The sequence below is a fragment of the Periplaneta americana genome, chromosome 12, assembly GCF_040183065.1.
Source record: "Periplaneta americana isolate PAMFEO1 chromosome 12, P.americana_PAMFEO1_priV1, whole genome shotgun sequence".
Classification (NCBI taxonomy): Eukaryota; Metazoa; Arthropoda; class Insecta; order Blattodea; family Blattidae; genus Periplaneta; species Periplaneta americana.
Genome location: NC_091128.1, coordinates 138,636,012 through 138,661,717, shown reverse-complemented (window position 1 = coordinate 138,661,717; position 25,706 = coordinate 138,636,012). Strand labels below are relative to the sequence as shown.

The 25,706-nt window shown below is 35.2% G+C and overlaps 1 protein-coding gene across 1 annotated transcript in view; it reads right to left on the bottom strand.

The window, feature by feature from the left end:
- Positions 1-25,706, bottom strand: part of Cad86C (Cadherin 86C) — a 164,381-nt gene that overhangs the window by 20,111 nt on the left and 118,564 nt on the right. The window contains exons 8-14 of the mRNA XM_069842133.1: positions 21,152-21,344; positions 19,686-19,776; positions 16,931-17,083; positions 14,617-14,775; positions 13,120-13,267; positions 6,959-7,134; positions 736-832 (exon numbers count right to left, since the gene is read on the bottom strand). Of these exons, the coding sequence (XP_069698234.1) occupies positions 736-832; positions 6,959-7,134; positions 13,120-13,267; positions 14,617-14,775; positions 16,931-17,083; positions 19,686-19,776; positions 21,152-21,344 (1,017 nt within the window). The remainder of the gene's footprint in view (positions 1-735; positions 833-6,958; positions 7,135-13,119; positions 13,268-14,616; positions 14,776-16,930; positions 17,084-19,685; positions 19,777-21,151; positions 21,345-25,706) is intronic.

The following is a 25,706-nucleotide window of genomic DNA, read 5'->3' as shown; positions in this document are numbered from 1 at the left end:
CCTGAAAAATAGCAATTTTGACAAGGGTTGTTTTGTAATAATGTTTTCAATTTGTACTTCCTCTGACACATATCATCAAGTGAGATGTATTGCCTGATAATGGATGTACTGTATATATCAGTCAGAACCTCTAAACATATATTTTTATAATGTATTTCTTTTCTTAACTCATCTGCAGCTAAACACATTTTTGTTTTACAAAAGAAAGCTATAATAATAATGGCTTTTTCTTAATAGGTTATTTTAAGACGTTTTATCAACACCTTAGGTTATTTAGCGTCTGGATGAGATGAAGGTGATAATGCCAGTGAAATGAGTCCGGGATCCAGCACCGAATGTTACCCAGCATTTGCTCATATTGGGCTGAGGGAAAACCCCGGATAAAACCTCAACAAGGTAACTTCCCCCGACCGGGTATCGTTCCCGGGCCACATGGTTTCGCGGTCAAACGCGCTAACCGTTACTTCGCAGGTATGGACTAATAATAATGGCTGGTGTGCATAAAAGAACATCATGTAAAAGATTTTTCCAAATTTAGAAATCTTGACTTTACCTTGTGAGTACATTCTTTTCCTAATAATGTTTCATATTAAAAACCAAGATGCATTTATTAACGAAAAATTCGTAATTTTATTACGACATAAAACAGATCTCCATCTACCCTCTGTTATTCCAAGCTGTTCTCATTTTACTTCGTCACTCATTCAGACTTAAATAAGTATAACTTATACTCACCTGTATGCTTGTTTAGAAGGAACATATTGTACATGTTGCCATTGAGCAGTTCATATTCCACCACATTGTTCGGCTCTTCGGCATCAAGGTCTGTCGCCTGTGAAGAAAAATATTTATATGTAACTTACAATAATAAAGAAGTGTTAGCCCAACGATTAGAGAATCGGCTTTCCACGCTGGAATCCCGGAGGGTCCAACTGAAATTTGTGGTGGACAACGACAGTGTTTGGCGGTAGCTTTTCGCGGATTACTCCCATTTCCCTACCGATATTCCACCATAGCTCCATTAATCATCGTTATACGGCGTTACGTAGTTCGCTTCCCATGGTGCAATAAGGGCAAAGTATTTATGGCGGCTGAAAGACCTACAAGCTTCGGCACGTCGCCCACTAGTTGGAGGACGCTTGGGCAAATGACGTAAGTGCTCGCCATTAATTAAAAAAAGTATTAAAATGTATTAGCTGTAAATATATACAGGGACATCATTTTATTTTTACTTCAATTTTTATTATACCTGAGTTTTTTAATGTACTTCACTCCCACCCTTTCTACTAACGAAGTTCAACCGTCTTCCACACAGATCCAAAACCGCATATACAGTCATAGTAGCCACAGTACGTTCCAAAAATATGTTCGCGTTTTCCAGTGACGAAAGATCTTTCAATATTGAATCATTTTCGCACAGGTACTGTCGTCCATTTGCCTACGTCGCATCCCGGTTTCCCCCATCAGCTTTTATTCGCCAGCTAGTGGCTGGCTGTCTTAGGTCTTTTCTGAGAACATTAATTTCTGTTAGGAATTGGACGTATACGTAATATTATACAACTGTTTAAAATAACTTAAATAAAAGGGTTTCGTTAAGTAATTAACTGTCACGTGATTTCCCTCCTTTCTACGACCCTACGACATAACCACTTGGACGGACATAGTATGTCTGAGTAATTTTATCTTTTCGGCTCGGGCAGAAGTGAAGATTGAATTTACAGTACGTAAGGTACTCTTTTATAGAGTGGGTACAGAATTATTTAAACATGAGTTACTAGTACGAAGAACGAAACTGGTAATTGGGATTAGGTACAATAGTCTACAGTGCGATAATATGCACATTAGAACTGAACTCTGTATCGAAATGAACGGCCACCATATAAAAAAGTGTGTTTAAATATCCATATTATGATTATTTTTCAATTTAACTTCATTCTCTATACTGTACGCTATTGTGCTGTAGACAGTATAATATACACTGCATAATGAATACGTCCACATGGACAGCTCAGTTCGTGAGTAAAAACACTCATTGTTAATACTGTACTGCATTTTGATTAAACAAAAACCTAATGAAAATTATTAAACTCAAAAGCGCAATATTTCATAGTTTACGTAAATGGATGAACTAATTTTCTTCCCTCCTATACCTAGTAAATTGATTTGTTTGTATATTACTCCAGTCGTGAAAGGGGATAGCAAACGGCGTTGATCCAGAGGTATAGGCAAGTTAATATTAAAAATGTTAGTAAAAATAAAATGATGTCCCTGCATATATATATATATATATATATATATATATATATATATATATATATACATACAGAGTGATTCAGACCTCCCGTAACAGTAATTTATTTCGGAAAGTAGTGCATTAAAATTTTCAAAAAAAAAAATGTTTATCACTAAACCACATGTGAACTTTCACTTGAGCTTAATTTCATCAATCAGCTCTAACAGGAAGCAGGGTCAGTGGCGTATCACTTTAAAATTTTAAATGGAAGTATGGGTCAAATAGGGCACCATTTAATAGAGCTCTTCAAAACAAACAACCTTCATAGGAAATGTTTTTATTAATTCCTATTCTTTCAATGAGAAAACTTACGAAAAGGCAATGGGTGATTCGGACCACACGTAAGTCATTTATTTCGGCATCTAGTGCATTACAATTTTTCGAGACAAAAATATTTATTACTAAACCACATGTGAACTTTCACTTGAGCTTGATTTCATTAATCAGCTCTAACAGGAAGCAGGGTCAGTGGCGTATCACTTTAAAGTATCAAATGGGAGTCCGGATCAAATATGGTACCAATTGATAGAGCTCTTCAAAACAAACAACTTTCATAGGAAACGTTTTTACCAATTCCTACTCTTTCAATGAGAAAACGTACAAAAAGGTATTGCCATCAAAATTGAGAAATGTTAAAAGACGAAAATGTAAACAAGACAATTAATGTTGACATTTTACTGAAAGACTGGACAATTCCATTAATTTTTATAAATATTCAAACTGTCTGCCGTCTGAGCAGCACACACCCGTACTCTTCTTCTAACACTATCAGTGACTCGTAACATTTCGGCGTGGTCAAGTGACTGGCAGGTCTCCCGGATTCGCTGTTTTATGTCATCTCTTATTGTGGGACAGTCTTGATAAACGATGCAGTGGTTAGAATATAGGGAAGTTTTAAATTGTTTCAACCGCGTGACATAAAAGGTCAGAAACATTTCGGAAAGAGTTGATGTTTTCAGCTACAGACACATTTTTCATATTCGAAATTTCTCCAACTACGATATTTCAATAAAACTTCTGAATCACATAGTTTAAAGGATAGATTCCAATACGCCCATCTAATAGGTGTAGAAAATCGGTAATTTTTCTAAAACAAGGATTTTTTTAGAAAAAATATTTGATCATTAAGTTTCTTGACTACGAATAAATTAGATATCATGCAGCAGACGCTACAGATGAATGGAAGTCGATCGAATGTCTTCCTTTCCTCTTTCATCTTTTCTTCAATGAACTACTTTTAGATTTCTATAATTTTACATCATCCTTAATATGACGGCTTTTACATACAGGACTTTCATATCACACAGGACGCTAATAACTCAATCGAATTACTGCAGACTACTGCCACCTTCCTCGGCTGAAACAGTTATGTTTCGGACCGATACGAGTAGACAGGAAGACAAGTATTGCCGAGTGGCGGATTGTATAAGGCAGACATCGTAGCTTTTGGCACTCGCTAATCGCCTAAAATCCACAAACGATGCACAGTGGCTTACTGTGTATTTGTTTCTAAAACGGTGTACGCGGAAAGGGCATGGGCGAGGGTATATTCTTTCCTTTTCCTTTCGCCTTTATGCACAGGGCTGGCTTAAGCCAACACACGGTATACACAAGACTTGATACATAGTCCTACTCAAGTTTCCTTTTAAGGAGTTAGGTATAGCTTAAAGGAGTAAAATTTTGGAAATACTCAACATTTTTCCCCTCTTCATTACTCTATCTTGTATAATAATGAAAATTAGCATGTCTAAAACACTGTCCTCCTGCTATATGATAAACACATTTTTACGATTTAAAAAAAATTTATTTATATTTTTTTCCAAAATTCAAAGTTCACTGTGCAGTGATAAAGCGATTCCCTCATAACTAAAAAGGTATCCAACATTCTGTGATGAAATTTTTGTGTGTATTTATGTATGTCATATCTACAATATGATGCAAAATCACTTCTCTACCTTTGATAGATTGTCTGATAAAAAAATTAATTCATTTTAAAAAATTGTCAAATATCTAACACAAAATAAAAAAAATATATATTGTTTATTAAGCAATGTAGTTGAAAGAGCATGATATTGTAAACATGAGTTTCAGGAATAAAATAAAAGAGAGAGAACATGAAAAAGTTAACAAGTTTATGAGTTAAGAGGGAAACGCTTCATTACTACACAGTGAATTTTGAATTTTGAAAAAAATATATAAATATTTTTTTTAAATCGTAATATTGATATTGATATTGATATATATTTCTCAAAAATCTTCGGTCCTGCTGGCCCTTCACATTTCTGTATTCGGGCCAGCATTACCTTACTTGCACTATTTACAATTTTAAACAAGACGTGTATTGATCCTTGAAGCCTGTTCTTGCCATGTCTTTGATGTCCCTTCATTTTCACTTGACCATCATTTTACTTTATCCACTATTATTCTACTTCCCTTCTCTTCTTCTCAGTTCCCTTAAAAAATTCTAAAAATAATTTCTAAAATTAAATAATATTTCTTCCCTCCCAAACTAATTTCATATTTTAAATAACAATGCACATAACTTATTTAATATAAAAGACCTAACCCTTGTTGATTATTTCACTACAAACTTGAACTAATAATATATTCACTGACTAAACACTTCTCCACCACACATTAGCGCTCGTATCCTGGCAATATTGCTTTCACTTTATTTATAACACAATTTAACACTGGAACAAAAGAACTACAGTTCACCTCCATTTAACCATTCCTAGCTAACCTACTATTATTTCAACCCACTGATGCACCATTTCCTCAGATTATAGGCAGGTTTTTGTCCACTATTGCCCCCTCTTTTCTCACTCCTGGCACGCTTTACACACTCACTACTTCCTCTTCTATTCCCCGCACTTGTTTCGCCTTCTCGTTCACCCGTCTCTTCTTTCGTCGATTCAGCCTTCCTCTCTCTCCCCTTCTGCCTTTCTCCACTCCTGTTGCCATCTGATACTATGCTTGTTCCGCTGGCTTGGCCTTGGGGTGACGTCATTGCTGGTCGTTTAAATCGTAATAGTACATTATGCAACGAGCCTATAATGGTAGTAATTAAGACGCGAGTATGTTTATGAAACGAGCGCAAGCCAGTTTCATAATTTTATATAGGCAAGTTTCATACGACTTCTTATGCTCGACCATATTTCTAACTTGAAATTATTCATAAGTATTCATGTTATTCTTATCTGACTGGGGAGCAGAACTGACCTTGTCAAATATCTCGTAAATTGTGAGATGTGCGCAGACGCGAAAGTATTGATTTTTTCCGAGAAACAAATGTGATTGACCTTGATATAATCTAGAGAGTAAAATAAACATTAATCTTGATATAACCTTGAAATTGATTTAGACATTTAAAAACGAGATGACAAATTGAATTTATTTGAATATTATTTGCAATTAACGCTAATTATTATAATAACAGAACATAACCTTCTGCGACAGTATTGGATTTTCAGCCTCCGTGACGTTTCGCTAGTTGTCTTCCGATTGCATATCCGAGAATAATCGATACTTGAGCTTTCATATTGCTACAATGGTGTTTTGTGATTGGTGGAACACCTGAACTTTAATGAATAGGTGTACTTTAATGAGGTCCATTAAAGGGCTGCTACCAGGTGTATAATTACTACATTTCGTCATGGTCGAGCATAAAAAAATATATATTTTTTCATATAGCAGAAGGATAGTGTTTTACACACACCAATTTTCATTATTGTACAGGAGACAGTAATGGAGGAAAAAATGTCGAATATTTCCACAAAATTTACTGCTGTAAGCTGTACCTAACCCCTTAAGGAAAATAAATCTTTACTGTTGTAGGAAATTGAAATTAGATACGCTAGATTTATACAGAGCGTTCACCTACGGTTGGGGCCAAGAAAGCGTCATGTGCTGATACGGCGCTTTGTGCGCGTAGTTGTTGAGACACGTCGACAATCAAGGTCGAGAAGTTATCAGTTGTGAGCCAGCTGTTGCAGTGTTTTTACGTACAGTGCAGTTTCTTAACACAGTTGGTTAAATATTCAGCTTGTGTGTAAAATTTGTGAACAATGCAAAACGCAAAATTCACTCTTGAACAGAGAGTTTTTATGCATGATGCATATGTGAAAACAGATTCATGTAGAGAGGGCATAGGCAATTTGAAGTGAAATATCCGGGTGCTCCAATTCCGGGTAGAGAAACTGTTAGACGTCTTGTTAACAAATTAAGGACAACAGGATCGCTAAATGCTACAATTCCTAAGCGAAAACGAAGAGTATTGACGGAAGAAAAAATTTATGAAATCAGATGAATTGAAGGCAAATATAACAAGAGAGATTAGGAAAATTACCGAAGACGAACTTATTCATGTGAATAATAATTTTATTAAAAGATGCCAGAAATGTTTGGATTCAGATGACATCACTTCCAACATCGCTTATAACAAGGTTAGTACTACGTAGAAAAATTCTCGTGTGCATGTTATTAGTATAGAAAGCGGAAGCTTACGGATAGACGATTCCCGCAAGCGACACCGCAGGCAGGCCGCTTTCCTGGCCCCACCTGTAGGCGAACGCTCTGTAGTTTTGAACACTGCTGTTGAGCCGCAGCTGAAGATTTTTTTGATGACAACACATATTTTTATTTTACAATCAAGAAATTTCTTACCTTCATGAAGGCCGGGAAGGTCATGGACCTGAGGTCTTTGCTAAGAAAAAATTCGTATTCTAATTTCTCGAATTTCGGTTCGTGGTCGTTGACGTCCAGCACAGTGATGATGAGAGTGGCTGTAGCTGTGTTGCCTCTCCCGTTCCTGTCGGCCGCCAACACGTGCAAATGAAAGTCTGTAAAATAGTGCTACAAGTTTAGTATCGAATTAAATATCCGATATATTCTTTTAATTAATTTACATACCAGCGTTACAACGGTAGTGAGACAAAGACATCAATAGCAATGGGTAGTAAGAATAAAGCTTAAGTACTTTCTCAAGGTTTATACTTATGAGTATGAGCACTTCCTGTGATTATATACTCGTAACCACTAGAACATACTCATTTTCGTAAGAATAAAGACATTCTACCTAACGCGAATATATACTCATCTCTACAGCCTTCTTGATTGTTTAAAAGTTAGTATATACTCATGTTACCTATCCTCTTTGACCACATTGCATCGTGATGCTCAGTTTTTTATAGACTTTCACATGCTATCTGCATGTTGTAGTGGTTTATGTTTTCCTTGGATAAATAAATAAATAAATATATAAATAAATAAATAACTAAATAAATAAATAAATAAGTAAAATAAATAATAAAATAAATTAATTAAATGATTAAATAAAATTAATTAATTAAATATATAAATAAAATAAATAAATTAATTAAATAATTAAATGTATTAAATAAATAAATAAGTATATAAGTAATTAAATAAATTAATTAAATAATTAAGTAAATAAATAAAATTAATAAATTAAATTAATTAAATAAATAAAATTAATAAATAAAGTAAATAAATAAGTAAATAAATTAAATAAATAAGTATATTAAATAAATAGAGAGATAAATAAATAAATTAAATAAATCAATAAATAAATAAGTAAATACATATGAAAGAGAGAGTGAATCAGATAAGTGACGTCAATAAAACAGGAAACAAGAAAATACTACTGGGAAATTGTCATTACGGGATGTTGGATAGAGATTACAATCCATTTCTAGAATTCCAGTTATGCTAATTGTATTTTTTATTATGGAGCAGTTATGTATAATTTTAAAGTTGCAAGTAACTGCATTTTACAATTCAAGTTTTACAAAATAAACTGTAATTGTTAATTATATTTAACAATACAATCTAACCTTATAATTTGATAGCCGTTCATATTCTTATAGGTTATGTTTTTTATGAAGAACAAATACGTGTTTAACCAATTTCACATTCACTTTTGGGAAGCGTTAAAGGCTTCTGAAGTTCACGTCTTTTTCTATATTTTTCCATGAGTCACTACATCGTTTATAAATTATGCCATTTCTTTTCAATTTAACTTTAAACTGAACACAAATCAATAAATACTCAGAACTGAGCCTGCTACAAACCATACTCAGAATAATATGAGAACGAACTTATAAATATGAGAATATACTAGCTTTTATTCTTATCAAGCATGAGTATATATTCTGTACAAGATGGACGCTTGAGTATATTCTACTATGCTTCCATGTTATGAGTATGTAATAAAAATGGGTAGGTACTCAAATGTTTTTATTCTTACTAACAAGAGTATTTACTAAAAAAAGTCCAGTATGTACTATATACTCATGTTTATTCTTACCACCGAATAATGGAGGCAGACTTCTTAAAAGAACTCGTAAAGTCACATTAAATGACAAAGCAAATAATTAAATTTCTACATTACCAAAATCTCAATGAAATTATGATTATCAGTGAATTAGTCTATTGTTCAATGCACAAAAATAGTCAAAAGCATTATATTAGAACAGCGTTTTTTCTATATTTTTGGACTTGTGGCACACTAAAGGTGTAATTTAAAATCCCGCGGCACACTCTTACAGGGTGCTCTAAAATTCCACTTACAAACTTCTAGGACTTGTTAAGGGGACTGAGTAGATAATATTTTGAATTGGAACCCATGTCCGGAAACGTACCATTTCCGTGCTACAGCCGTTTGAAAACATGTTTTTAACGCGACCACTTTTACAAGTAATTTATTTTATTATGAGGCGTGACCCAGTACATCACTTGTTTTACAATTCAACTCATTAATAACCAAAGAAACAAAATGGAAACTGAATCATTTGTCACAAACACTTTTGTTTACAGTTCAACTTAAACTGTTTTTATCCTTTTCAAATGATGGTTAACATTCAAATCCACTGCAAATGCGGTTCGATGTGGCGACCACTAACTTCGTTGCACGCTTTGTACCTACGAATGATGTTTTGGTAAACGCGCTCTATCACACCTGGTGTATCTGCAATCTCTCCTGCAGCGACCACAACTCGTGCCACCAGATCTTCTGCTGTCTCTACAGGAGTCTCATAAACCAAACTCTTCATACTACCCCAGAGGAAAAAGTCCAATGGAGTCAAATCCGGTGATCGTGGAGGCCAGGAGGATCTGACGTAAGCTCCCCTCATCATGTAACGCTGTAGGCGGACGAATCGCAAAGCTATTACTTGTTGAGACACGTGACGTACGTTCAGGCAGTGCTTGCTTTCAAACGGCTGTAGCACGGAAACGGTACATTTCCGGACATGGGTTCCAATTCAAAACATTATCTACTCAGTCCCCTTAACAAGTCCTAGAAGTTTGTAAGGGGAATTTTAGAGCACCCTGTATAATCTAAACCAGAAGTTCCCAAACAGGGGAGATTTTTAACGTTTTAGGAGGGAATGAAGACAATAAAACACAAATAAATGAGATAAATGTATAGAGTGAATCGGGGGAGATGACTATTGGGGGAAGATGCTTATTTCTTTGTAGTTTCACATTCTTCCGAGAGTGAACGCCAAGCGCGTGTCTTCATGATCACTGAGACAGTTGAATGTCTGTAGAGTGGAAGCTAACTCATTTTGCCACGTGTTCTTGTTGTGTCAAGAAGAAAAGCAAGAACGTCGGATCAGTAGGCAACGCATTACCGCCTAAGCTATGCCGATGGATAAACATCTGCAGTATCGTTCTTATTGCCAATAGTAGTAACAGTAATAGAAGTAAAAATAATAACGGATTTACGCCTGGAAACGGGTTTCGCTTGGCACGGCGCCGTTCGAAAAGTGACATGGGCAAACAACAGTCCGCTCAGCGGGGATTCAGTGCGTCAATTTTCGGTAATTGGCCCACCTTATAATAAGTGTTGGAACTGTCGACCATTCTGTATCAAAATCGAAGCTCACTACTACACAGACTATTTTTAACTAATGTATATAAATGAAATGAGGAGAGGTGAAGAGTACTGGGAGAAGGAAAGAGGAAATCAGGAGAACCCCGAGAAGAGCCCTCTATAATATCTGTTTTGCCCACCACAGGTCGGGTAACGAACTCCGGCTGCCTAGAAGAAGGATCATCAAGGTAGCACTGAATCATAGACGCTTAAAAATAAATTTAACAAGCTAAATAGAATAGCCAACACTGTTCGATAAAAGAGAAATGTTGCCTAATATAGTCTATAAATCTAAAAATAATTCTGAATTATAACATACAAATCGATAGCCTTGAATGATAAACCATAAAATCTAATTTATAGCTTCGGTGTTCATTCCTACACTTTAAGAACTGGTACAAGCACACACACACAAACTTTGTAATACTATTATTCATTCTGATTATAATTCTCAAGAAGTCACTCCAAAAATTACAATGAAATAAAAGGGTCACACGAACGCAAATAAATTGCTAAGTTAAGAGACTTAGGAGACCGCAAATAGTCCACAAGCTGTCTATGAAATAGCCTCCATGAAAACCATTCTGTAATATAGAAACAGGGATGACGTTAATATGGGTAGGGCGAAATAATTGGAGTGGAAACCAACATAAATGTACTAGTCAATAGGCCTTCAAAATGATCTCTGGTGGTACCTGAGCCACGCCTGTAACTCAGTATTAGAGCGTTGGTCTTCCATCGAGGTGTCTCGGGTTCGAATCTTGGACTGACCGTGATGGAATCTGTATTGGACAAAACAGACGTTGTACATTATTTATTTCAGGGTACTAGCTTTTCCCTCTTTCATTCTAACAATACTCTCCACTTTCCCCTCATTTCATCTATCATCTTCTTCTTCTTAATTGGTGCAAGAGCCCAGAAGAGTCTTAACCTCCTCGATGAACCTCTTCCATCCATCTTTCTCCTCCACACATCGTCTGCAATCTCGTACTCCAAAACTTCATAAGTCTCGGTTTACACAATCCCAGCATCTGGATCGTGGTCTTTCTCTCGACCTGGTGCCATCTGGATAATTATTTAAAATCATGCCGACCCTACTTGTCGCTTCCATTCGTCCTATATGCCCAAACCACCTCATCGTCCTCATCATTGTCCTTTCCACCCTCATTGTCCTCATCATCGTCCTCACCACTCTCATTGTCCTCATCACTGTACCCACTTTCATTATTCTCATCATTCTTTCCACTCTCATTTTCCTCATCATCGCCCTTTTCATTCTCATTGTTCTTATTATCATCCACTCACTCTCATTGTCCTCATCATCGTCCTTTCCACTCTCATTTTCTTCATCATCGTCCTTTTCACTCTCATTGTCCTTATCATCATCCACCCACTCTCATTGTCCTTATCATCATCCACTCACTCTCATTGTCCTCACCACAGTCCTTTCCTCTTCATTTTCTTCATCATCGTCGTTTTCACTCATTGTCCTTATCATCATCCACCCACTCTCATTGCCCTTATCATCATCATCCACTCACTCTCATTGTCCTCACCATAGCTCTTTCCTCTCTCATTTTCCTCATCATCGCCCTTTTCATTCTCATTGTTCTTATTATCATCCACTCACTCTCATTGTCCTCATCATCATCCTACCCACTCTTATCGTCATCATCGACCTTAGTTACAAATGGCTTTTAAGAAACCCGCAGGTTCACTGCCGTCCTCACATAAGCCCGCCATAGGTCCCTATCCTGAGCAAGATTAATCCAGTCCCCACCATCATATCCCACCTCCCTCAAATCCATTTTAATATTTTCCTCCCATCTACGTCTCGGTCTCCCCAAAGGTCTTTTCCCTCCGGTCTCCCAACTAACACTCTATATGCATTCTGGATTCGCCCATACGTGCTACATGCCCTGCCCATCTCAAACGTCTGGATTTAATGTTCCCAATTATGTCAGGTGAAGAATACAATGCGTGCAGTTCTGCCTTGCGTAACTTTTTCCATTCTCCTGTAACTTCATCCCTCTTAGCCCCAAATATTTTCCTAAGAACCTTATTTGGAAATACCCTTTATCTCTGTTCCTCTCTCAGAGTGAAAGTCCAAATTTCACAACCATACAGAACAATCGGTAATGTAACTGTTTTATAAATTCTAACTTTCACATTTTTTTGACAGCAGACCGGACCTAACATTCCAAATATCCTCATTATAGTCCTTTCCATTCTCATTGTCCTCATCATTGTCTATTTTTACTCTCATTGTCCTTTGCAGTCTCATTGTCATCTATCAACAATATTAACTAGTAGCAGTTCTTCTGATAACATGGCCAAAAGATAATCAGAAAATAGACAGGTGAAACGCTTGGTAAGAGCTTTTAGTCCATATGGGAAGGAGATATATTAAATATTTTTCTCCCTGGAAATCGAACCTGAGTAATTTATCGAGGTTTTCTCAAATTAATTTAAGAAATGTAATAGTGTTTTAACAGGGTTAATAACCGTGCCACGACAGTATCTACGACAACTATATCATGACTCACCACGCGAGTACCTATGAGCCACAACCTGTAAAGGGGTCCCATTCCCAGCATAGGAGGCCCTTACCCAGTATGGGACATCATTAATTAATTAATTAATTCATTCATTCATTCATTCATTCATTCATGTTTTGAGGGTGTTGAAGTAGCTAACGACTTGGAATTAGGCATTAGCCTGGCGTAACGAGTCCAACAGTAGGCGATCTCTCTAGTTTTATCCTGATGATGGAACCTGTTTGTAGTTCCGAAACGTTAGGAATGTCACGTTCCAGGACACGGTGGATTACCCAAAAGCCTGATTTCAATCACAGTCACTGTGAAAACCTAAGAACTCATATAGCTAACTACTTTTTCGAGGATCGATGTAGAATTACACAGCTATTTACCTTTAGCAACTTCTCTGTCAAATATATGCTTGTTGACTCTCACAGAGATCCAACCGGTGGAATCTATTTGAAGTGAGTTGTTGTCTCTCTCGATACCAATGTACGCAATCTCAGCATTTTCGCCTTCATCGATGTCATCTGCTGCCACCTGCAATAACAAGTACTTAAAGATAACGTTTAATTATAAATGAATCCTTTCATAATTAATATAGCAAAATGTATTTAAGTGACGAGGATTCACTAACTTACATTAATTTAGTTTATACTACAGTAAGTCGGCCTCGGTAGCGCAGTTGGTATAGCGCTGGCCTTCTGTGCTCGAGGTTGCGAGTTCGATCCCGGCCCAGGTCGATGGCATTTAAGGGGTTAGGTACAGCTTACAGCAGTAAAAGTTTTGGAAATATTCAACATTTTTTTCCTCCATTACTGTATCTTGTAAAATAATGAAAATCGGTATGTATAAAACACTGTTCTTCTTCTATATGAAAGAAATATTATTGAGTTAAAAAAATATATATATATATATATTTTTCAAAATTAACAACGGTGGCAGTTCACTGTGCACTGATGAAGCGCTTCCGTCATAACTCATAAACTTGTTAACGTTTTCATGTTCTCTCTCTTTTATTTTATTGCTGAAACTCATGCTTAGAATATCATGCTCTTTCAACTGTATTCTTTAATAAACAATATTTTTTTTTATTTTGTGTTAGAGAAGAAAATACTGATATTTAATCATTTTTAAATGAATTTATTTTTTAACAGACAATCTATCAAAGGTAGAGAAGTGATCTTGCATCATATTTTATATATGACATGCATAAATACACACAAAAAAGTTCATCACAGAATGTTGGATAGTTTTTTAGTTATGAGGGAAACGCTTCATCACTGCACAGTGAACTGCCACCATTTTGAATTTTGAAAAAAGAAATAAAAGTAATTTTTTATACAGTAAAAATATTTTCATTATTGTACAAGATACAGTAATGGAAGAAAAAAATGTTGAATATTTCCAAAATTTTACTGCTGTAAGCTGTACCTAACCCCTTGAGTGTGCTTAAATGCGACAGGCTCATGTCAGTAGATTTACTGGTATGTAAAAAACTCCTACGGGACAAAATTCCGGCACACCGGCGACGCTGATATAAACTCGGCAGTTGTATTGAAACACTCACACGTGAACAAACGAACTGGGGAAGCACTTGTTACAAACTGGTTCCAATTGGTTGTACTGTACTAGTTTGTGACGTGACATGCCAGAAATGCTACGGCGCATATAGCAGACGATCGTCTTCCCATTTGTCGTCGACTCTAATAGTTAATCATTATAAAATAAATTTCAGGTGCAACTGACTCATTGTGGCAAATTATAATAAATTCAGACAAAAGGGTTTAAGTTTAATTATTCCAAGGAAGAGGAGTGTTGTACCTCATACTATGCCCCAATATTCGCTACTATTTTTTTTATGGACTAAGGCTTTTTGGTGTGCTCACCTGTACAACTTTGGTGCCTTCAGTCACGTTTTCCTTCAAATCCACTCTGTATACGCTCTCTCGGAACACTGGCGGGTTGTCGTTCGCATCGTTGAGATAAACAGTGACTTGCGCAGAACTGGAGAGAGAAGTTTTCGGACCAACTTCTTGAGCGACGATCTGCAACCATAAAATTGTTCTTTTTGTTGGTGTGAGACCACTTGAGAGTAGTTAAAATTCGGCAGAACCGGTTTCAACCCTCCATAAATGTTCTCTCCAACAGTAGGCCTAACTGAAGAGAATGATCCCAAAATTCGCCCACAAGCAAACATTCTGATGGGGGCAGATAAAAAAGTTAAATTTTTTTCTTCCAACATTTTAATAATGTCAAAAGAAGTCCTTGTACACATTTTGGTCACTCGACCGCAATTACATGGCCGTCCAGAAAGTGATTTTCCCTGGGGCTGTTTATAGAAAAAAAGCACGGAAAGATTTATTGAAACAGATACGGCAATTGTTGCGCCATTTGTTAACATATCCCCCACTGGAAATGAGACATTTATCATACCACAGGATCAATTTCTGTATCCTTGTGTCGTAGAAGTCAGCCGCCTGGGATCGGAACCAGCGTTTGACAGCCGTCTGCACCTCTCTATCGATCCCAGGATATGACAAATGTCTCAATTCCGGTGGGGAATATGTTGAAAAATAGCTGAATAATTGCTATGTCTGTTCCAATAAATTTTTCCAATGAATTTGTGTGTGTGTTTTTTTCTCTGTTTACGGCCGCTGGCGAACTTATTCTTTTACAGCCCTCGTAATTGTTGCGGCCGAGTGGTCAATATTTGTATAGACTAAGTACTTCTTTTGACATTATTAACATGGTGAAAGAAAAAAAAATAACTTTTTTATCTGCCCCCATCAGAATGTTTGCTTGTCAGTCCATTTAGCCATTTTTATGATTTATACGCACATATGATTATGTTTGAGACATTTGTCATATTTTGAGCTTGTTTTCTTCCAAAACAACGCCAATCCTTGTCTAAATGTTTGTATTATTTTGCACATCACTTGAAAACGTGCACAGTCCATAGATCGATGGAGGAAAAGCTAGCCCATTCCTTTAATAAAAATGGACTTAACGCGTTTTGTCTCTTCTTATGCTGATTTAAGCACTGGTGTTCTTAGTTCAGAAGACCGTTCTCAGAACAGTTCAAAATACAAAACCTTTGAAAATAATGCATCTTACCGTGAACCGCAATATCGTTTTAACTTTCCGTTATACTTTTGTCCTAAAAGGAATTATTTTAGATTTTTCCGTGTTGATTGAAGTACTGGTATGTTTACTTCAGAAAAAGGTTCACTTACCAGTTTTCTATTATTATTTTTCTTCTTTCTCTAGAGTAGGCTTACAATGGTTTACCGTCGTACCCACAGAGGGCACAGTTCACAGTTTGAAATCTCTAACGGTCATGTAACTTATCACAGTGTAGTACATACATGGACACAATTTTCGGTTACGTGAGGCACTCGACTTGAAATAGTTTGTTTACTAGGAGAGGAGACTGCAGAGTAGGATGGGAAATATTAACTGCTGTGAACTGCGTCACCTTATCGTAATCGCTAAGGCGGTCAGTGGCGAATTATTAGGAAAGCGCTTGGTTAACGTGAGAGACTCGAAAACTTTTATTCAATTTGGCAAATTAATTCGGCAGCTTTAATCATAAACCTCTTTACTATTTCTCCATCATTGAACTGATTTAAATCAAAGGCGAGAAATTGCGTAACTAGCCAATAATGTTCCATCACGTTGTCTACGTTTATTTTCTTGAATATTCTGGCGTTTTTCAAGATTACTTAATAGATTTGCACGTTCTCTACCTAAAATAATTTCAGAAAATCATATTTCGTTTTCTACGCACATTTGATATTTTCTTTTTATAAATTTCTTTTGGAAATAATACGTACAAACAACATTTAATTCCTCGTACCTTTTAATGCAGCGTGTTTAAGGTATAATGTCGCATTTAGCATACTATGCAAATGTTAAGATCATGAATTTTCTTCGGAATAGTACGAAAAATAACATTTAATTTGTCTTACCTTCTAATTCAGCATGTTCTTTATGACATAAGGAGTAATGTCGTTGTATATTAAATTTATTAATGCCTAATAGGATTTTCGAGCATAACATACATCGTATGTTCTCCCCTTCTAAACAATAAAAAACTCTTCCTCCCATTTCTCATGAAATAATCGTTTTCTAACGCGTATTGTTCCTAGCAACCTCACAACTCAAGCTTCATGACTGTGTATACTAGACTGTGTAACTTACCGTAAAAGTGAGCACGTGCCGCTTTTCGTAGTCCAACAAAGAGTTATTGCGTACTCGGACGACGAAGTTTGCACGCGTCTCTCCAACTGTGGGTGAAATCTCGAAGGTTCCATTGTTATTCCTGAGAGATATTGAGAACACGCCGTTCTTCCCCTACAACAAGAGTTACAAATAGAGTTCGGATAAATATGCAAAAACAAATACTATAAAATGAGTAAAAATATGCATATTTTTCTGAAGTGTTTTCTATAAATATGTAATAAATTATAGGCCCTGGTAATTACTATAATTATAATAGTACATAATCATGAAAAATGGATTTATTCGAGTCTCTGCTGTTACATAATAGTACATTATGCAACGAGCCTATAATGGTAGTAATTAAGACAAGAGTATGTTTATGAAACGAGCGCAAGCGAGTTTCATAATTTTCATATAAGCGTCTTAATTACCATTATAGGCAAGTTTCATACGACTTTTTATGCTCGACCATATTTCTAACTTGAAATTATTCATAAGTATTCATGTTATTCTTATCTGATTGAGAAGCGGAACTGACCTTGTGCAATACCTCGTAAATTGTGAGATGTGCGCAGACGCGAAAGTATTGATTTTTTTCCGAGAAACAAATGTCGACATTGACCTTAATATAATCTAGAGAGTAAAATAAACATTAATCTTGATATAACCTTGAAATTGAATTAGACATTGAAAAACGAGATGACAAATTGAATTTATTTGAATATTATTTACAATTAACGCTAATTATTATAGTAACAGAACTGACTTTATTTCAAATATAGGTGATTTATTGTTGTCTTTCGATTGCATATCCGAGAATAATCGATACTTGCGCTTTCATATTGCTACAATGGTATTTTCTGATTGGTGGAACACCTGAACTTTAATGAATTGATGTACTTTAATGAGGTCCATTAAAGGGCTGCTGCCAGGTGTATAATTACTACATTTCAGCATGGTCGAGCGTAAATAAAAAAAAAATTCTGAAAATTTTCTTCGGGAGCTTAAGATCTACTGAAGAATTTTTTATATACGAGTAATTAAAATGTTTTTTTTTCGTTATATTATAAAGCGTCAGTTTCGCCAATCCTATCGGTTTTCCGGTAGACCTACCGAAATCGCACTCTGTCTACCGATATACCGACATTTTCCTTACAGCGATTTTTGGAGACTAAACATTAGTCAAATACAGGAATTTTTATAATCAATTACTAAGCATAATTATAACAGTATATCAGTAGTCGTTCTAAGCAGTAAATCATCTTCAACATGGCATATACAGAGTAATTAATTTCAGGGGGTTATTCTTTGAGATATTTAAAACATATAATTTTAATACTGTTTTGCTCTTTTTGCTTTCTTTTCGAGTTAAAATTGTTTCCATATAAAATATTTTATAGCGTGTTTTGGGAAAGCCATTGATTTATTTCCGAATATGTTCAGTTAATTTAAGAGAGCAGTGTGTTATGATAATAAATGATTGAAATAATTTTAGTATTTTCCTTTAAATATGCAGGAATTTGGTCCAAAGAAATGTAACTTTTCGGTCTGGAAACGAATTTTAAAATGTAACATTTGTTCGGACAAAATTTCTGCATAACTTTAAAGTACCACGCTCTGCTACCATCTGTGGTATATTTACATGCTACAGGGATGTTTTTTTGTATGTTGATGGCTATATTGTCTTTTCTTATTTTTGAATGCACCCCCATTTCAACGTCTGTAGGCTAATAATGTCCTTTGTAGCACACATTTCTTAGATATTAACAGTGAGGCCGAGAAATTGAACAACTATTAAATTTAAGGTAGAGAAGTACTAAAGTCGTCAGCACGTTTCATTATGCTTGCAACAGTGTCCATTTCCAAAGTATTTCAGTGTTCGAGTACATATATATTTATGAAAATTAATCTGTGAATACAAACACAAAGAAATTTACAATATTAAGGTTGCGAACTGTATGAAGTGAGTGACGTTAGTGTCGTTTACAATATTTGTGATTGTGACAGCGGTGGACGCAACAATGTTGAATCCTCGTTAAGACACCACGAAAAATTACAGTATCACAACCAATAATAATTCTGCAATGCTTGGGAAAAGTGGCATAAGTCAGTTTCCAAAAACACTTTTTATTAATTTATTGACAACTTACGGAACATCTGCTCGCTTGGGAAAAGAGACATAAGTATTTCTCCCATTACAATAATTCATACAGAAGAAAATCAAATCGACATAAACCAGCGTGAAGAGAGGTTTTTTTTCCTTCTCCTGCAAAATTAACATTTTTGACTTGGGCAACTTTTTCCGAGCACTACAGAATTATAAAGCTGAAAAAATATATATATTGCACTAGCCAGGCCTAATAGACGACCGTTGTGTATGAAGTTGTGAGTGGAACTACGTAAATTAAAAAGTAGTTGCAACCACAGATGACCAAAATAATTTCAGCTTACCGAAAAGTCACATGTTTCGTAAGAATATTCTATGATTTATATCTTTCTAAAAAAGTAGAAATATGATGTCCACCATGACTATGAATTGTAAAGTTGGCTGAGAAATAAATTTAATATCATATCATATCTTTCTAAAGCATTGATTATTTAGTTATGAAAAACGGCACGGGCCGGAATCTTAATATAGGCTTAGGCCTTTTGTCCTTTTACAGATCATCGGTAAGTCTAAAATCTCGCCATTAAAAAGTGAACAACATAAATCGAAGTATAACTAAAAACTTACCAAATCGTCATCCCTTATTTCTGCGAGGTAAGGATCGTTAAACAGGAGGGCTGTTCCTTGAGGACTGTTCTCGTCCATTCGTGCAATGTAACTGGAAATATAATGCAGTTGTGTTATAACAGTGAATGGTTCCTAACTTGTATTACAGACAGAATTATAAAATAATGGAACCGTTATTCAGATTGACGATGAAGATTTTTGGTTTTGCAATTGTGTGTTGATATTTAATTCTTACAACATTTCGGAAACACTTTTATATACATCCTCAGGGTATCATTGTTACACTGTTACGCCGTTTTAGTAGAATGCATTTGAGTCTTTAAAAAAAGCAGAAAACAGTACAACGTAGTCTGTTGTGACAAGAATCCAAGCTCCCGCACACCGGTAAGGCATCATGTCACAAACACGTTCACGTCTGAGTATTGACAAAGTAAATATTATTCAACGCTCAGAAAAAGGCGCAAATATTAAGGATATTGCTGGAGAATTTAAGTTAATATTCAATTATTTATTTATTTATTCTTTCTTTGATTCATCTACTTATTTTATTTATTTACTTATGTACTTATGTATTAAGTATTTATTTATTTGTTTGTTTGGCTCGCTTGCTTGTTAGTCATTTATTTATTTTATTATTTCCATATATTTTTACATTTATTTATGTATTTATTTATTTACTTATTTACTTACTTAAGTGTTAAGGTATTTATTTATATGTTTGCTTGATTTATGATATTTATATTACGAGGAAATCGTACAAAAGTGGCATGCTATATTTCTAGTACTAGACAGTTCCAGTACTTATTATAAAGTAATAAATTGTATATGTAATGTAATGTACCCATACAGCAGTGATGTCAAAGCAAGCGCATTTTTCTGACCAAGTCACATTGCGATTTTCCGTTAATAGTAAAATCGTTAAGATAATCATTGTCACATTGTGAATTCCCGCTAATAGTAAAATCACTAAGATAATTAATCATTATCACATTGTGAGTTCCCACTAACAATAAACTCGCAAAGATAATCATTGTCGCATTGCAAATTCCAACTGAGAGTAAAATCACTAACATAAGATAATCTCCGTCACAGGACTCAACTATCTTGAGTGCTGTGTTTTACGGAATTTTCTTGTAGATGTTTTTGACCTCGTCGACAGAAACAATAAATCTTAACTCATGTAGTCTACCGGTAATTCACGTATTATTTTAGAGTATGTACTATCTGTACGCTTGCAGTTCTACCACAGTCTAGTATATACAGTCACGAAGCTTGACTTGTAAGGGTGCTAGGAACAATTGACTCTGCAGGTACTATTTCGCATTGTCTGTGATGAGGCGATAGTCGCGATCCTAGTGGTTAGCAACTATCCATGGATGCATATTTACTACGTATTCAGCTTTGTGACTGTATATACTAGACTGTGGTTCTACTCTGTCGCCATGTACGAAACACGGAGAACTTACTAGTCGTGATCGAAGTACGGCGGGCTGTTGTCGAGCTCTCCCATAATGAGAGCGAGCTGTACCGTGCTGGAGAGTGCATCGGGCTCGTATAAGCCCTTCTTCACCTCCTCAGCGATGATGGTGAGCAGGATGGGCTGATGGGGCTGTGTTATGAATCGCAGCTTCTTCAGTGGCTTTGCCAAGCTGAGACCTCCTGTAAGTCAAAGAACAATGTTGTCAGAAACCACATAAGGTGCAGTTATCACAAATAGGAATTCTATGTAGAGTCTTGTGATTACATAATAAATGAGTGGAGGGGACATAGTTAATTGATAGGCAACAATATTTAATTTTTCATTGTATTGTATTGTATTGTATTTATTAACATTCCATGGTATTCATACATTGCTTTACAGCTAGAATATGGAACAAGTCAAAAAACTTAATACTATTATAAAGTCTTAATTCATAGTCACAGTCTACTAGATGAAATATATACAGACGAGATTTATAATATAGTCTACTAGTACAACACAAAGTTTTAGTATCAATTTCATGAAGTGTTATTGAATGTCATGAATTCACCTACAGAATAGAAGGCATGAGAAATTAGGTACTTCTTTAATTTGGCCCCATTTTCTTATATCGATAGGAAGGCTATTAAACATTTTTACTGCCATATAACGCACTCCTTTTTGATAGCAGGATAGACTTCCCGATGGAGTAATTTTTGACGTGTATTTATGCTATGAACTGTTGAATTAGTTACAAAGTTTTCACGATTACATACGAGGGAGATTATTAATGAAAAGATATACTAACAAGCCATGGGCATTATTTGTAGTTTTTTGAAATAGTCCTACACGATTCCCTAGGTTTGGCACCTACTATTATTCTAATTACTCTTTTTTGTAATAGAAATATACTGTTACTATCTGTGGAATTTCCCCAGAATATTATTCCAAAACTCATTACAGAGTGGAAGTATGCAAAGCATATTATTTTTAAGGTATTGATATTTACCACCTTTTGCATAGATCTAACAGCAAAACATGCTGAATTTAGTTTGGGGGTAATTTCTTTAATATGATTTTTCCAATTTAACACATTATCGATTTTTAAGCCAAGAAATTGGGTTGTTGTTGTTGTTGTTTCTAATAGGGATCTATTGTTAATTATTGCACTAGAAATTTGCGAGGTTGAATTTGGACAGGATTTAAATTGAATTATGTTAGTTTTGTTACAATTTAATAGCAATTTGTTGACTGAGAACCAGTCGCATATTTTGAAGAGAATTTCCTCTGTTTGGAATGTGTTGGAGTTATTGGCTGTCATCTGCAAATAATATGGGATGACCTACATCTTTTATTAGGGGGGCAAGATCATTTATAAACACTAAAAAAGGTAGGGGACCTAATATTGATCCCTGAGGAATTCCATTATTAATAGTTCCCCATGTAGAGGCAGTAGCAATAGATATGAGTGATAAAGTTAATGATTTAATTTTCTTCATTTCTGATGTCAAGGATGTTCCAATTGTATTGTCTACTTAAGTCTACTTAAGTGCCCCCTACGGTCACGAAGGTATTCTTGCATTTACCGGGAACTGCCTCAGCCGATAAGGCAACGCCTACAGCCGGACGGCGAAGTCGGAGGGCAGATTTAACTGATTTTGACCTGACTCTCACGCGGCACAATTAGTGTTGTTTGAACAGTGCAAGCAACTTCACGTATAGACCTACAGTCTGCTAAGAACAAATAGCAAATAAGAGGACTAATTATTTTATTCTGCATCGGGTATTTATTTACGATTCGTATGTCCATACATAATTCGCTCGTGCTGTCAAGAGATTATTTCAAGAGAAATTTCCAGGTAATCGAATTCCAAATCGTGATAAGAATAATAAATTAGTTAATAAATTTCGGGAAGATTACCAGATGTCCCAGTTTTCCGGAATTTACAGCAAAGCTTGCTTCTAGACAAAACATAATTATTAAAAAAATATTCAATCATCAGAAAAATACAAATCCTACAAGCTTCCTCATTAATACAGTGTTGGCATCTGTTAGTTTATGACTTGTATTCTACCCAGACTCAAATACGTAATATCAAATGTTATTCTTTCATATTCTAGAATGTAACAACAGTAGAGATATAAATCTTACAAGCTTTCTCATTAAAATAGTGTTGGCACATGTTAGAGTAAGTACAGAGGCATAAAAATCTTTAGGCTTAATAGTTAACATAATATTTCTCCAGTACATCATACAGTGATGATACTAAGGGCATATGACGATATGAATCGTTAATACCGACAACATGTCAGAAAATAAGACTTCAGATAAATTGATCATTTTACTGTATTATGACTTGTATTCCATCCAGTGTCAAGTCCGTAATACCAAATTAAAACTGAAGATTTACCTTTTAATAACTTTTCAGAAACTGAAAAAATAAGTGACTGAAGCCCCGTTGACCATGCACAGAAGAATTATGAAAATAAAAAATTAATAAAAATTTTACTTTATACGCTAATCTTTAGACCTTCTGCGGCTCGGTGAAAAATGTAATCAGAGACCCAGTTTTTGTACTGCTTATAGTACAGACTACAATTCAACTTTTATACATCCTTACGTTTCGAATTTCGGATATTTTTTTCGATACGCTCTAACCTACGAACTATTCTATCTGAAATCGACCGAAATATAGAGAAAATTGACCTTACAATTTCTAAATACAATGAAACTTTTTTGTACTTAAAGAACTGTGATACAATGCTTTGTGCAAAGTTTGAGGCATCAGAACTTCATAGTGTTTAAATTAAAAATAGTTACATTTATAGTATTTTCATAAAATTAGCAACTTTAAACTGTTGTAGCTCCGAAACCTTTTCACCTAATTATCAAAATCATGGTTTATTTTGTTGCTGAGAAATTAAAGTTTATATTGACATATAAACAGATTTTCTTACTTTTTATGGAAATGGAGAAATTTAGATTTTTCCTCATTAAGACGCCTTTGACAAGGAAAAAAATATTTTAAAAACATATAGTTAGATTCCGCATTGAAAGTACAAATAAACACATATTTTTTTACTGATGGTATGTATAAGAAAGTATTGAAAATATCAAATAAATAAAATAAATAGTACGCGCGTGAACTAACCAGCTGACTGTGAGACGGGAGCTAGCCGAGACAAGCAAGGCCAGGAGACAAACACGTGATGTTTCGTCTAGTAGCGCACAGCTGGACTAGTTTTATCACAGATTTTCATTAAAAACAGGAGTAAAATGACGTCCAACGCTCTCTGATCATCATCTCTCGGCCAGTGCGTGCGGTACTGCGCCGTTCAAGTCTAATACCCTTCAAACTTATTGCCGTACCATTAAGCAAACAATGCCGAATTCCTCTTAATGATGTAAGGTTTTTTCTCAATATTTTTTTACATTTTTACGAATGAGCAAAAAGCCTAAAAGTAAGTAAAATCAGATTATCTGTCTCTCTCTACACAATAAAAATAAGGATTACTTCTTATCATAACCTACCAAATGTCAGCTTCAAAATGAGCTCCCGTTGAATGTTCTACAGTAAATGGTTCCAGAGTTCTGAGCGCTGAAAGAGGCTTGTTTTTCTAAAATATGCTGAATTTGTCGCTCAACAATAAGAAAACCGTTTGGCTTTCGATAGTATATTTTTGAAAATGCAATCTCCTCAGCACCTTGTATAAATAGGGAAAAAATTAGAGTATAAAAAAATGCGAGATCGATTTCTTATGGAATAGCCCCTACAGTATATCCATAAATAAGCCTACAAATTTAGAGGAAATATAAAATTTGCACGATGTTAAGAAAATGTATGATTTAAAAAGTCGATGGCATGATGTTATCTTACATCACGTGAAAGTAGCAGTTTGACATGCGCGTAAACACTACTTTGGACGGTGTTTTGTAAATAAGTAATGAATTCTGAAATATGCATAGTCTGTGTCAATGACACATTGACTTTGTACTTCGGAAAAGTTACAGAAGGAGAGGAGGAAGTTCTCAGTTATGTAATGCAGAATTGAATGAATGAATGAATGAATGAATGAATGAATGAATGAATGAATGAATGAATGAATGAATGAATGAATGAATGAATGAATGAACGAATATATTTGTCATTAGCAATATCTTTTTGGTGAGGCGGCCCTTCACAATTAGTATACAGATAACACAGATTTAGAACATGGTCGTCTTTGATTATATGATGATTATAGCTTAATGCTTGTCATTGAATCCAAGGTTCTCAGATTTAACCTCGGCCGAGGGCGGTATAAACTTGGCGTGGTCTTCGAAGCATGTAAATCCGTGTCGTAGATTTGATACACCCAAAATAAATCCGACCCCAATGAGAGCGCTCCAGGGAATATTTACTGGTCATTCCTTGTGCACTTCACTATTGAATTCTGAATGATACGAGGAAATCCAACGAAAGTTGGAGTCTGCGGCCAGCCGTCCTGTTTTGTCACTGCTCGTCCCATATAATATATAGAATATTCTATTAAATTAATAATTAATAATTAAATGAAACAAC